General features: G+C 36.5%; 1 protein-coding gene across 2 annotated transcripts in view; it reads left to right on the forward strand.

The window, feature by feature from the left end:
* Positions 1-440: 440 nt before the first annotated feature.
* The window catches only part of Lrif1 (ligand dependent nuclear receptor interacting factor 1), a 73,428-nt gene continuing 60,768 nt past the window's right edge, over positions 441-13,100 (forward strand). For both annotated transcript variants that reach the window (XM_052730932.1, XM_052730933.1), the window contains exon 1: positions 441-628. Coding sequence is in view for 1 of the 2 variants with exons in the window: in XM_052730933.1 (XP_052586893.1) it covers positions 584-628 (45 nt within the window). In the remaining variant the exon portion in view is untranslated. The remainder of the gene's footprint in view (positions 629-13,100) is intronic.

Here is a 13,100-nt window from a genome sequence, read left to right on the forward strand (position 1 = left end):
AAAACATTTTACATCTTCAACCACGTTTTGTTTTTTTTGTTTTTGAAAAGTTTTTAAGGTACATGTGTAGAGAAATAAAACCTAATCATAAGGTACATGTAGATAAATTGTTAGTAATTTAGATATAAAATATAATTAGATGAGTCTAAAAAGAAAGCTACTTTGTATTTGCTCACCTTTTCCAACTTACTAAGTGAAAAAAAAAAAAAATTCAGTTTCACAAAGTTCAATGATTGTTCTATGATTACGTCTCAAAACTGCCCCCACCTGGCTGACTTAGAGCCTGCATCGGCTCAGATTCTGTTCCAGCTCCGGGGCTGAAAGGTTTGGCTGCAGAGACCTCAAGGATGTCTCCGCCTCCATCCCGAACCAGTCATCTACTTATGCGTGTTTCCCGGGCAACCGACTTCAGCTGCTGTCTCGCGGGAACCACAGTTTCCGGCCTTGACGTCACAGCCGAGGCTACAGTAGCAGGCTCAGGTGCTAGCCAGAGGACTGCCCCCTGGGAACTCGGTACGCCAGCGGTCGTAGGTCTTTAGATCCGGAGCTCACTCCCCAGAGCACTTTGTATTGCTTGGCTGTCATGGCTGGCGGGACCCGCGCAAGGAGCAGGGCAGACAAGAGGCCGGTGAGTACCGCTTGCACTGAAGGACCAGCTGTCTGTGCAGCTAGAGTGAGCATCGGAGGCTCTCGGATCTTCATTGGTCAAGAGAACCTCCTGTGGAAAAGCGTGTGTCTTAATCTATTGCCAAGGCAAAATAAATAAATAAATAAAAATCAGTTAACAGAAACTATTTTGAATGTCCTACTATAAAGAAACGATGAATGTCTGAAGAGAAGATAAGCCAGTTGCTCTGATTATTGCACATTGCATAATGTATTGAAATATCACATTGTGCCCCATACACATACAATTACTGTGTCAATGGAAATATGAATAACTACATAACATTTAAATGCCAAGTCATAAATGGACAAAGGATGTTAGTGGACATTTCTCCTCAGAAATTACATAAATAATAAACAGATGAAAACAAAATACTTAGTCATAGGAAAATGTAATTAATACCACACATAGACAGTTTTTACTCACTAAGATGACTATAATTTTAAAATATTGCACAACAGCAGCTATTGGCAGGCATGGGAAAGAATTTGAACAGTTACACATTTTGGCTAAGATCATAAATTATATATCTACTATTGGAAACAGGTTAGCAGTTTCACAAAAAATAAATGACAAATTTACCGTATGACCCAGCAGTTCCAGAGACATAAAAACAGAGTTCTTACCTGCTTGCTTTTATTTTTATTTTTGAGACTACAATTACAACATTTCCCTCCTCTTCCTTCCAAGCCCACCCATATACCCCTCTCCACTCTCCAAATTCATGGCCTCTTTTTCAACTAATTGTTTTTGTATGATATATATTATGTGCAAATATAGCCATTCAGTTTATATAATGTTACTTCTATGTATGTTTTTGTGTAGACTAAGTTTTGTGTTGCTCAGGCTGGTCTTGAATCTATATACTCAAACATAACCGCAAACTTCGGATCCTCTTGCCTCCATGTTCTCGTGCTGAGGTTGCAGGTGTACACCACCATGTCTGGCTGAAAACAGGTTCCCAAACAAAGTTTTTCACAAGTCTGTTCATAGCAGCAGCATTTCCAAAGTGAAACAATCCGAATGTCCATCATCAGGTGAAGTGCATTAGGAAAGTGTAATATATAAGAAGAATGGTGTATTGGTACATGCTACAACTACCTGAAATCAGAAGCACAATGCTAAGAAGATTAGGCAGACACAAAACATATGACATCAGTTTTAGTGTATATGCACTATCTAGTATAGCTTATTCCACTGAAGTAGAATGGAGATCAGTGATTGCTGAGAGCTCGGAAGAAGGGTAAAAGGTGGTTGCTTATTGGTGAAAATATTTTGGAATTAGATAGAGAGCATTGTTTCACAACATTGTGGATAAATAAAAATGTATAATCAACACAAAACTTTAATTGATTTAATTGACTCTTCATGTACTTCTTGAGAGGTATTCTATCACTTTTTAAAATGAATAGTTCATTTTTAAGTAGTTTTAGAGACACAGGAAAGTGGAAACATTTCATGTACCCCCTCACCTCCAATATCTTCTCCCTTATTGTGAACATCTTATATTCCTGTTTTCTATTTGTTGCAATTGATAAGCCAATGATGATGCATTCAAAAAGGTTACTCTTGGTGTTATATGTGCTGTGGATTTTGACCAATATGTGAACATATTTGCATTTATAAGGGTAAGTAACATGTATATTTACTTTACAAAATCATACAGTATAATTGTTTCATTGCCCTAAAATTTTCTATGCCCTACTTATTCTTCCTTTCTGTTGAGCATGGCAATCACAGTTGTTTTAAGGCCTTTGTAATTTTGCCTTTATCAGCATTTCACATAGTTGGGATTACGCAGTACACAGGCTTTCAGGTAGCCTCCAGCTAACAATATCTATTTGATTCCTCCATGACTCTTTATAATTGAATATTATAATTGAATTATTTTAACAATTCCATCATATGACAGTATCATAAATTTTCAGTCATTTGCCTATTGGAACACACATCCTGGTTGCTTCGGAGTTTTGTCAATTACAAGTAAAGTTACTATAAAAGTATATACTCAAGTTTCTGTGTGGTATTGTTTGACATTATTCCTGGGAAGACATGAACAAATGTCTACTCATTCAGAGACCTAAATGTATAGCAGATAGGGAACTAATAACAGATCAAAGAACAAAAGTCCAACTTGGTGAAGCAGTGAATTTCATTAGGGCTACTTACAGGAGTATGGGTGTGGGATTGCTCACAAGAGGAAAATGATTCAAGGACAGAAGCATCAAAAAAAAGCCTACCTCAACACAGGTGACAGCTTATGAAGGCTGGAAAGCTGGAGCACACTGCACAGCCAAAAGGCAGCTCAACAAGTTCCAGGTAGCTCAGATGATCCGAACCTTTTCCAGGCTGCTGGGTTGCTCTCTGCTACCTCCAGGAAGCCAGGCTGGTCTCTGACACTTCCAAGGCAGCTTTGCCCATCTGAACCTTTTCTAGGCAGCTCCATTTGTCTGAAAGTGGCTTTCAGGAATCTTAACTACTTGTATACGCTTAGGGAAGGAGGTGATTAGTGAATCTGATCAGCTTCATGGACTTCCTGAAACTAACTTTAAGTTATTTACTTTCTGAGTTTAACAGCTTCTCTGGAGAATAAACATTTCCATTCCCCTTGGAACACCCTGTGGATTAACCTTGTAAATATCCTGTCTTAAAATATCCTATTATTTTACCTTCCTTTCCACATCCTTTGTCTTAAGGAATTTCCCTGCATGATAGAGACTTTTAATCTCAGAGGAAACTGCTACATGGCTTGTAGATGCAAGTTTTCAATCTGCTTATGTAAATACCCAGAAAATGATTTTTTTTAAATTTTTTTCCAGAAGAATGATTTTTGAGTGGTATGTTTAGGTTGGCAAAAAAAAAAAAAAAAAAAAAAAAAAAAAAAAAAAAAAAAAAAAACAAACCCCAACTGAAAAACCAAACCTCGAATCCATGTCAAACTTTATTCTAAAGTGAATGTAAATTTTGTATGCATACTACTAGTATTTCTCCATATTTTCAGTATCATTTGTGTTAGCCATTTGATTTTGGACTATTGTAATAGGTGTAAAGTGATATGTAATTTTGTTTTAACTTATTAATTCCATAGTGATAGGAATCTTTTCATTTGCTTATGATCCAGATGCAATGATTTGAAAGATTTGTGTTCCCTTACAATTCATACCTGAAAAACTAAGACCCAATGTGATACTATTACGTAGGGGCTTTCGAGTGTGGTTAGGTTGTGAGCTCTTTGCCCTCCCAAAAGACTTGTTCTTCCACACACCTCCATGTGAGGGCGTAAGAGCAAAATTCCACTTTGGAATTAGACATCAGATAACAAATTTTTGCCACATTGATCTTCAACTTCTTAGCTTCTGGAATTACAGGGAATTTTAGTCTTCATAAATTATCCAGTCTAAATTGTAACTGATTTAGAAATAAACTAAAGCATGTATACTGAGACTTCTGCTCAGAGCTTTTCAATTTTTACACTAAATTTATATTTATGGTCATTTGGGTATCTCTATCCCCATACCTTTTCCTCTGGTGTTTTGCCATCAATTTTCCAATTCCATTTCTTCCAAGTACCTGACAATGAATCCAAATAATTGGATTTAATCCATGAATCATTATATAATTCCTTATCTATCCATTTCTACATTTAAGCGAAGTGCACAGGTAGATTGTTCAAAGTTCAGCCCATTCACTCCTGTCTTTCAGGAATATCCTGTAAAGGGATTATAAAGTTGTAGCTCTCATATCTTAACTGGTACCTGCAAATTCTCTCTCTCTCCATCCCTCCCTTCCTCCCTCTCTCCTTTCCCTCTGTCTATAGAACTACACTATATAAACAAGGCTTGAGCTTTCTTTTCCTCTGAGAGTTGATCATAGGGAACCCCCTGTGAGATCACAGGTGTACCTGGGAGAAGAAAGTCAGATTATGGGAGTGGGAACCATGAGTATTTATGCTACTCTCATGTTTAACTATCAACTTCAGGGACTGATTGGGATTGATCATGTCTCAATTTATATTTGTATTTAGTAATTAGAATTTTATGGCTTAGAATTTTATGGCTTTGTATATCAGATATACCCAATTACTGTAAGTTGTCAGATCACATGGTAGCTTGTTAACACAATAAAAATCCAAGAGTATTTCTTAAAATTACAGTGGGTATCAGGCAAAGATTGCAGAAATCCTAAAAGCCTGAATTGCAATTTATCTTACAAAGCCTTCCTGAGGTTTCTGGCAGCATTTCTGTTTGCCAGTGAAACTTTAAGCACTATTAGGTTTTTGGGTTTTTTTTGTTTTTTGTTTTTTGTTTTTTTTGATACCATAGCTCTACTGGTAGAAGTTTGCACATCAACTTGCATCTGCTGCAGAAGATTGCTAAAGATGTTTGTGACCCATCCCTTAAAATAATATGTTTAAATCCATTGGTACAGTGTTTGAATTGGAAGTTGGGGAAGGTGATTAGGCAATTAGTGCAGAACATTCATAATTGGGATCTGTGCTCTTATAAAAGAGAATCCAGAAATCTAGCTAGTCCTTCTCTTTGCTGGTTGAGGTTATAATAAAAACAAAACAAACAAAAAAAAAAACAAAAAAAAAAAAAACCAAAACAAAACAAGAACAACAGAATCTGTTTACCAGGAAGTGTGCCTAACTAGCCAGCGAGTAAGACTTGTTCTTAGATTTTTTCAGTTTCTAGTACTGTAAGAAATGAATTTCTGTTGTTCTATCAACCTGAGAGTACTCAATCAAAGACCAATTCTAAGCACTGCTCAAAGCTAGTAGCTATTTTAGTCCCTCAGTAAATGACAGGCCAGGGTAATGCACCCAATGAGAAATATGTTGCCTTTAAAATCTAAATAGGCATGATAAGAGTTGTAGTGGCTCTTCTTTGGTTATATGGAGGACCATATTAAATGATTTATTCACCAGAGTTCCAGAAATCTAGAAATTTCATGGAGTTAGAAAGCTTTAGGAGTTTAGTTGGATATATTTCCCAATATATGACATTAAAATGTCTCACCAATGCCGGGCGGTGGTGGCACACGCCTTTAATCCCAGCACTTGGGAGGCAGAGCCAGGCGGATCTCTGTGAGTTCGAGGCCAGCCTGGACTACCAAGTGAGTTCCAGGAAAGGCGCAAAGCTACACAGAGAAACCCTGTCTCGAAAAACCAAAAAAAAAAAAAAAAAAAAAAAAAACTCACCAATATATCTAGAGTAGTCATTACTTTGTGCCCACTAGGTCCAATATAGTGGACCATTGTGATATCTTGTAGAAGGAAAAGGGTATTATTATCTGTGCAACTTTGCCTTGTGAGATGGTTCAAATTGCTCAGCAGATAAAAGTGACTGTTGCCAAGCCTTAGAACTCTACTTCAACCTCTGAGACCCACATGGTAAAAGGAGAGAACTGACTTACAAAAGTTGCCCTCTGACCTTCATACATGCATTGCTGAGGCATGTGCGTGTCCCCCCTCTGAAATGGAAATACAGGATATAGATAGGATAGGATAAAAGGATGGATTGTTGAACCTACTTTTAAAGAGCAACTTGTTTAAAATGTTTTACATTAATATAGATTTTAGTTTATTGATACAAATTTAAAGTTAATTTTGTTAGACTGCATATTTCTACTCTTGTTTAAGGTATTATGTTTGTGCAGCTCCTTTAAATTGTAAGGGATAATTAAGAAATACAGATTAATAATTAGTCTTCTATGATAGACAAACTTATAGTCATGTTAAGATTTCTAGGTATACATAGATATAATTCAATTAGGTAGGTAATCTTCAAACACTTCAAAGATCTACAGAATATGGCGTTTAAAATGTTTTAAAAACTTAAACTTTCTGGACAATGAGACATGTCTGCTCCTGGCAGCACCAATCTACTTCACAAAAGATAATGGGCATTGAAGAAACGCATTATGGAATTAGCTTTCTTTGTGGCAAAAGTTAGCCACTGGGCAAAAAAGTGCCCTTGTGTCAACTGATTGACAGTATGTTATACAAACTGGACATGCAGGACCCATAGGAAGGTGACCACTGAACTTTGCAAGGCAAGATGGTCCTTCAGGTTCCTGCTTCACAGAAGAAACTGCCAGACATTCCACTGGACACAGAGAAAAATGATTGAGAGACTTTAGGCCTATGGGCTGAAAATGGATGCCCCAACAATGCAGAAGAACTTTAGGTGACTGTCCAGGCAGCCAGCTGTCTCTGTCATTCTAGATTTTTGGAAGTTGCTTACAATGCACATCCTCTTTACTTAGGTAATATTATGTCCTTCTGAGGTCTTTGATGTAGTTGAAGACTAGATAGTTATAATTTTCCTTGGTTATGATAAAAGATAAATATGTAAAGTTCTGGTAAGCCACTTGGCAAAGTATAGTTTTATAGAAATGGGTTAATTTAAGATGTAAGAGCTAGCTAGTAAGAGGCCTGCCATGGCCATAATTTAAAAATAATATTAGCCTCTGTGTGTTTACTTGGGTCTGAGCAGCTGTGGACCGGGTGGGACACAGAAAAACTTCCAGCTACACCCCTCTCACACATAGATAGATAGATAGATAGATAGATAGATAGATAGATAGATAGATAGATAGACAGACAGTTAGATGGATCTAATAAAAACACTTTTAAAATCTCACCAAATTAAATTGTAATATAGTGCTGAAGAATCATGAAAGTATATTGCTGTTCTTGTTATTTGAAAGCAAATTTCTTCTGGTGAGCATTATGGACAAGAATGAAGAAAAAAGCATTTTTCAGAAATGCCTTTCCATTTACAGAAAAGGGCTTTTGTAAATGCTTTGAAGTTCAAGGTAATAGATGTGTTTAATCTGTTTTGTATCACTGTCATAAAATTTTGGAGGTATACTAACTTTGGAAAAAAACATTTGTTTATTTATCTCATAGTCTTGAAGACTTGAGGGCAATGTGCCAGCATTGCCTTAACTCTGGTGTGGATTTTGTGGTAGATAACAGTATTACAGTAGAAGAATATTTAGGAGGAGTAGCTACTATAATCAGACAAAAAGCTAGAGAGCAAATGAGTAGTTCTATCATTTTTCACATCTATAAAACTCTCTTTATCTCTATCGCTAAGATTGACTCAAGCAATTGTGGATATTTAGGGCTTCTACTATACACTGTTTACCAACTGAAGAATCAGGACAGTCAGTAGTATGATTCACTGAGTTCAAAAGACCGACAACCAGGACATCTCTGTTTGAGGACAAGAGAATTATAGCTGAACTGGGGATAAATTGCCTTTTTTGTATCTTTTTGTCCCATTTGGACCCTAAATGGATTGGGTGATGCTCTTCTCCTAAGAGTGGTATTCTTTATTCAGTCCACAAATTTAAATGTTCATCTCTTTCTGAAATAATCTTACAGATTATTTGGACTTCACAGAAGAGAGTAAGTGACTTAACACCCATTTGACCCACACAAGCCTGGAAAAAAAGGCATCTCCATCTTTTTTTTCAACAAGAAAGAAATATCAATAGTCTTTTCAATTGTTCTACTTTGCTTTGTAATTATTATGCTGTTTTATTCCTCTGCATTTTCATTTCTCATACCTTTATCCCTTCTTCTCTTTTTCTTTTCTCATCCCCACTTCTTATTACTTACTAACATTTTATATTCCCTAATAAAAAAATTAGTTTCTCTTGTAAGTCCTCTAGCTTCTTTATGTTTTTTATTGGATTAAAACCCATTGATTCAATTTTGTGTATTTTGTTTATTATATTGAAATATCTAGTTAAAATATTGTTAATATTGCCATCTTATGCTTTTTCTCCACTAAGTGGTAGTGGGGAATGAGACTACAAGAGAAAAGTTTGCCACTGAGAAAACCACGTATATAATGAAGAGGAAGTATCTGCCTCAGTACATACGTAAATAATATAGAAACAACAAAACAATGAGAAGCAAGCATTTTGACTCTCAAAATTTTATAACTTCTCCATAACTGAATGCGAAGGTATTAATATTTTTGAATTATTGGACAAATAATCAAAAGTTCAATTTGAAAATGTTCAGTGTCCTCAAACGGATTCAAACAAACACTGAATAAAGCAAAAGATGACAATACATGATTTGCATGAGAAATTCTTCAGAGATAGAGATGGTGGAGAAGAAGAAAGAAGAAAAATGACTACTTAGCCATCTTGGAAATAAATGAAAAGGTGAAGAAATTGCTCATCATCGAAAGTGTCAATAAGAAAAAATGACAGTAAATTATTTTATTCAGACAACAATAAAGAAAAATCATGACTATGGAATTTTCAACAACTCTGAAACACATAAAGAGACCATACCCCCAAATCCTTGGTATAGACGAAAAGCTAAAATAAAAACTGATGACATAGAGAATTCTGTTCAGTGAGTCTAGGAAGATATATGAACACCTTAGTACCTAAGTCAATTGTAACACCAAATGAACATGACTAGAAAATAACTTGTCCATATCAGACTAAAGTTAAAACATCACAAGTACAGAACTAAGAAAGAATATTGAAAGCTATAAGACAAAAATGTCTAGTTACAAACAGAGGCAAACATCAGACTTCTCAACGGAAACCACAAAAGTCAAGAAATAAGGAATGAGGTATTTCAGCACATTAAAGTAAATAACTGTCAGCCAAGATTGCTGTATGCAGCAAAATCAGCTTTTAAAACCAAAAGAGGTATAACCCAAGATATAAGCATGAACTGAAGACATGACCACTAAACCAACAACTGCTGAAGATACTTAAATGAATTATACAAACCAGTGGGGGCAGAGAGATAGGCATAAGCAAAAGAGTCCAGAAAAAACTAATTTCATGGAATTAGTAGAACTAATAAAAAATAGGAAAGAATCAAACATATTCAGTTCAATAAACTGGCCAAGCTCTTAGGTGAATAGGGGAGAAAGAAAAGAACAGAGAGTACTTGAATCAACCAGCAAAAAGGACAAAAAGCCAAAATTAAAAAATAAACATGAATTAACACATAATTCTCAATAATACTGCTAAATATAAATTGTCTTTGTTCTTCAGTTAAAAGACACAGACTGGCTGGGTAGATTAAAATACAAAATCCAACTGTTCGCTGTCTACAAGAAACTACATGTTGCTGGCAAAGGCATAGAGACTAAAAGTAGAACCTTGGGATACAAATTCTAAGCAAACATTTTGACAGATTTTTTTTTTCAAAAAAGTATCTAACAAAAATACTTCTACAATGGTTATACTTTTTTTGTCAACTTGCCTAGATTTAGAATTACCAAGGGGATTTTTTTGTTTGTGGGCTTGTCTGTGAGAACAGTAATAGAATAGATTAACTGAGAAGGGACAACCCACTCTGAATGTGAGTGGCACTGTCCCATGAGCTGGTAGCCCAGACTGAATCAAAAGGAAAGAAGAAGCCAGGCCGTGATGGCACACATCTTTAATCCCAGCACTCGGAAGCAGAGCCAGGCAGATGTCTATGAGTTCAAGGCCAGCCTTGGCTACAAAGTGAGCTCTAGGAAAGGCGCCAGAGCTACACAGAGAAACCCTGTCTTGAAAAACACCAAAATAAATAAATCAAACAAAGGGAAAGAGGAAAGCCAGATAAGCACCTGCATTCTGTTTCCACTCAGATATGAGGAAGTAGCCTTATGCTTTGCTGCTACAAACAATACTTGTCCCTGATACAATGTCTTCCCTACCATGATAGACTATAGCCTCAAATATATTCTTCCACTTTTAAGTTGATTCTTCTAAAGTAATTTGTCTCAGCAATGAGAAAACTAACATGACTTATATGTTATAAAGTATATTTAAGACAAATTAAATAGATGAGGCAAATCTACTATATATTAATACAAGAAACAGTCTCCCAATAAGATGTAACAATTATATATTCACTGAATATTGATGTACCCAATTTAAAAAAAAAACAAACTACTGAACATAAAGGGATAAATTTGTCTATATGCTATGATAGTAGGGAATTTCAGTATCCCATTTTCATTAATAGAATATCAAGTCAAAAATCATCAGATACTTGAGAATTTAACAACATAATCATGGAAACCACACACATCTATATAATACTGTATCCAGTAGCTGTGTGTTTTAGTTTGCATTTTGTTTCTGTGATTAAATACTGACCAAAATTAACTTGTAATAGGAAAAGGTTTATTTATCTTAAGCTTCCAGATAACAATCCCCTGTTGGGGAAAATCAAGGCAGGAGCCTGTGGCAGAAACTGAAGCAGAGACCTCCTTATAGTTCATGCTATTACCTTTTTAGCTAATTTTCTTAACTCAGTCCCCCCTGCTGGGGATGGCACTACCCACAGTGGGTTGGGCCCATCTACATCAATCAGCAATGAATAAAATGCTCCCACAAACATGCCCATAGGCAAATATGATGGGTCCAGTTCTTCACTTGAGGTTCCCTCTTCCCAAGTGATTCAAGTTTGTTTCAAGTTGACAAAAACTAACCCTCACACTGTGGAGTACACATTGTTTTTTACCACCACACATTTTTTTTTCCAAAATAGATAATATTTTAGCTGATAATACAGGTCTTAACAACCTAAAATAAAGTGCCATTTATCATTGGAACAATCTCTAGCTGTAATTCTGTGAAACAGGTAAGCTGTATATATTCATAATACAATGATGGGACATAAATTCCAAAGTGGAGAAATTGGAAATAAAAAAAGCATGATATATCCCCAACAAACCCAAACCTAGCAAGAAAAATTCCATTTGAACTTAAGACTAAGAAATCATCCTCTTTGTATTGATATTCTGCCATCTTATCCTAGTGAAATGGCAGTGCCATACCCATGAGACTGTATCTTGGCAGCAAGTCTTAGTTTGGGTTACTATTGCTATGATGAAACACCGAGACTAAAACAACTTGGAGAGGAAAGGATTTATTTGGCTTATGCTTCCACATCACAGTTCATCATCAAAGGAAGTCAGGATAGGAATTCAAACAGGGCAGGAAGCTCTGTACCAGGAGCTGATACAGAGGCTATGGAATGATGCTACTTACTGGCATTACTCCCCCGCCCCCGCCGCCAGAGCTTGCTCAGCCTTCATTCTTATAGAACCCAGGACCACCTGCCCAGGAGTGCTACCACCCACAATGGTTTGGTCCTTCCCACATCAATTAATAAGAAAATGCTCTAATGATCTTCCTATAGCCTGATCTTACTGAGACATTTCTCTAGTGAGGCACCCTCCTCTCAAGTGACTCTAGCTTGTGTCTAGTTGACATAAAACTAGTCAGCACCCCAAACCTACATGGCTCCTTGTAGCCAAATTTCTAAATGGTCTTATAAATAAAAAACATGGGGCCAGAAATTTGAGTTAAAGCCTTAGAGAGATCAGGGAAATACGGAAGGCCACAAGCTAACCTCAACTCACCAACGCAGCAGCTTCCAAGGAGCATGACTTCCTATCTACCCAGGCTTATATGCCTTGCTTTTCTGCTCTCTCATTGGCTCTTAGCCAAGCTACCTCACTTCCTCTTGCTACACAGCTCTGTCATTGTCTGTCTGTCTGTACAGACATCCAGTTCTTTATGGTTGGTACTGGGATTAAAGGTGTGTGTCACCAAGTTTGGCTCTGTTTCCTAGTGTGGCCTTGAACACACAGAGATCCTGCCTGCTAAGTGACAGGATTAAGGGCGTGTGTTGCCTGACATCTTTGTTTACTTAAAATGGCTGGCCTTTCCTCTCCCCCGCCCCCCGCATCTCCAGGCAAACTTTATTTATTAAAGCACAAATAAAATCACCACAGCTCCTTACACTCTGCCACCTCCATGGATCTTTATAGTGGCTCATCCCCTCTGGTTCTTTGTAGGAACTAGTCTGGTCTGCTGACATAGAGGAGATGGCTCTAGTTTCTTAGTCAGTAGTTAACAATCTTAAGTCCTAAGGCCACAGGCTATGGGTCTGTGGTAGGACCCAAAGATCTTTAAATTGTCTTTATGTTTATTTTTCCCTAATATGAATATATTCACTTGACTAGTTCTATAGTAAACTCTTGTATTTCCAAACAAGAAGTCTGGAAACCTCCTTGTATGGCCTGAGCCTTTTAGTCTACAAAGCATCATTTCTGCTGTTGTAATCCCAAGTACTTACTTGGCTCCAGCTGAGATGGTTGATTCAATCCATGGATAATCTCTATCCAGATATAATCTTTGGCCAGAACTATCCTATTCTTTCCTGAACATACTTTCTCAACATGTACAAAACACTGAATTTTTTTTTAATCTTTAAGTCCTGATTCCTTTTCACATAATGGGTCCTCCAATTTTCTGTCTCTTCACATTTCAATGTAAACAGAAGAAACTAGGTGAAACATTCAAAGCTTTGCTTAGATATAGCCTTTAATAATCAAGATTATGTCATTAATTTACCTTCTATAAAACACAATTCAGTCAA

The sequence above is a fragment of the Peromyscus californicus genome, unplaced genomic scaffold, assembly GCF_007827085.1.
Source record: "Peromyscus californicus insignis strain IS unplaced genomic scaffold, ASM782708v3 Scaffold_9__1_contigs__length_137607984, whole genome shotgun sequence".
NCBI classification, from domain to species: domain Eukaryota; kingdom Metazoa; phylum Chordata; class Mammalia; order Rodentia; family Cricetidae; genus Peromyscus; species Peromyscus californicus.